At 55.4% G+C, this 1,476-nt stretch overlaps 1 protein-coding gene across 1 annotated transcript in view; it reads right to left on the bottom strand.

The window, feature by feature from the left end:
* The window catches only part of LOC106891646 (organic solute transporter subunit alpha-like), a 14,026-nt gene extending 12,556 nt beyond the window's left edge, over window positions 1–1,470 (bottom strand). Inside the window, exon 1 of the mRNA XM_014948332.1 lies at window positions 1,388–1,470. Within this exon, the coding sequence (XP_014803818.1) occupies window positions 1,388–1,466 (79 nt within the window). The 5' untranslated portion in view covers window positions 1,467–1,470. The remainder of the gene's footprint in view (window positions 1–1,387) is intronic.
* Window positions 1,471–1,476: the final 6 nt, after the last annotated feature.

Here is a 1,476-nt window from a genome sequence, read left to right as displayed (position 1 = left end):
AAGGGTTCTCCACGGAGCCCTTCACCAAAGACTTCCCGCTAATCTTGGCTGCAATGAGGTGGAAAGCTGCACCATCTTTTGCGCTGGCCGAAGGAAAGCACATCGAGGGATTCTCCACTGCCCACACGGTTCATCTGCTAGAAGGAGCCTTTCTGGAGCTGGAGTCTTTTCAGGCTGTCTCCAGGAAAAGGGAATGAGTAATGAAATGATGGAGTTTGGTGACCCACAGGCTTGTTCTGGGTAGCCAGGCTGAAAGCTGGCTGCAAGAAGCAGCAGAGGGGTGGTAACAGCTCTGGGTGACAAAGCAGCAGGTGACACACTCTATCAATAAACACAAAGTAGTTTTCGGGTAGGGGGGAGAAGGAGAGCCCTCAGGAAACGATCTTGGGGCCATGGTGGATAGTCCTCAGAAATGACAGCTGAGGAGCCAGCATGGGCGAAAATGCAAAGGAATGCCAGGAATTAGTGGATAAAGAAGGGAAGACAGAAAACAGCCAAAATACATATGGAGGCCTCCATCAAGGTGGTATTCTAGGAGGTTGAACAAATTGAGGGAACGTGGGGAATTTAAGGACTGTGGAACGTTCATAGACACCATGGGCCATTGTGGTAAAACCTGCCATTTTGCATTTTTCATAGGATCCCCAGAGATTTTACGGGAAGGACAGGATAGACACCGAAGCACAGCCAGCAAGAGCACAGGGATGCAGAGGAGAACTGAACTTTTCAGTCGCTAACACCAGCAGGTATTTGACTGAGAAAAGGCAGATCCCTGCCAGTGTGGCAGGGTTTGGGAGCAACACAGCTGTCTATAGGCTGTTACTGTCAGGAGGGTTTGGTTGCAGACCAAAACTATTTATTTTGAGTCCTCCTTGCCATTGCTGTCATTGTTTTCACTGCATTGAAAGGTGAAGAGGAGAGCTTTACAGTTTCACGGGCAGGGGTGCAGCAGTAACTGGCTGTTAGAATGTGTTATCTGCCCAGTCTTCACAGGCTGCCCAGAGCGTCCCGCATCCAGCACATCTTTTGCTGCCCAGCTGCAGAAAGATACAGGCAAAATTCTTGAAACATCATTCCAGCTCGTTTTCTGTTTGGAAGTCTTTTTAGTCATCCTGAAGAAACAGTTACCCTCCTTCCCTCACCCCCCGCGGGCCAAGCCAGCTCGGCCTCCCCGTCAGGCCGAGGTCGGCCCGGGGGGCTCTCCTCGGCGGGGCAGGCGGAGGCGGGGGCGGGCATGGCCAAGCGCCGCGGCTGGGTACTGAGGGGAGGGCGCGCGGCGCGGCCGTTAACGGCTGGGCGGCAGCGGGCACCCCCCTTCTCCCTCACGCCTTCCACACACACCGCCCTCCCCAACCCGCCACCTCCCGCCCCATCCCGCCGCGCTTACTCTGGAGATGCTCCTCCGAGAAGGGCGGCTCGCTGGCGCCGCAGGATGGTTGGAGGGTCGCGTTCGCCTCGCCTTCCATGGCGGCGCGG

Source organism: Calidris pugnax, unplaced genomic scaffold (assembly GCF_001431845.1).
Source record: "Calidris pugnax isolate Ruff unplaced genomic scaffold, ASM143184v1 scaffold164, whole genome shotgun sequence".
Classification (NCBI taxonomy): domain Eukaryota; kingdom Metazoa; phylum Chordata; class Aves; order Charadriiformes; family Scolopacidae; genus Calidris; species Calidris pugnax.
The sequence above is the reverse complement of the archived record's forward strand: the minus strand, read 5'-3'. Positions and strand labels throughout refer to the sequence as shown.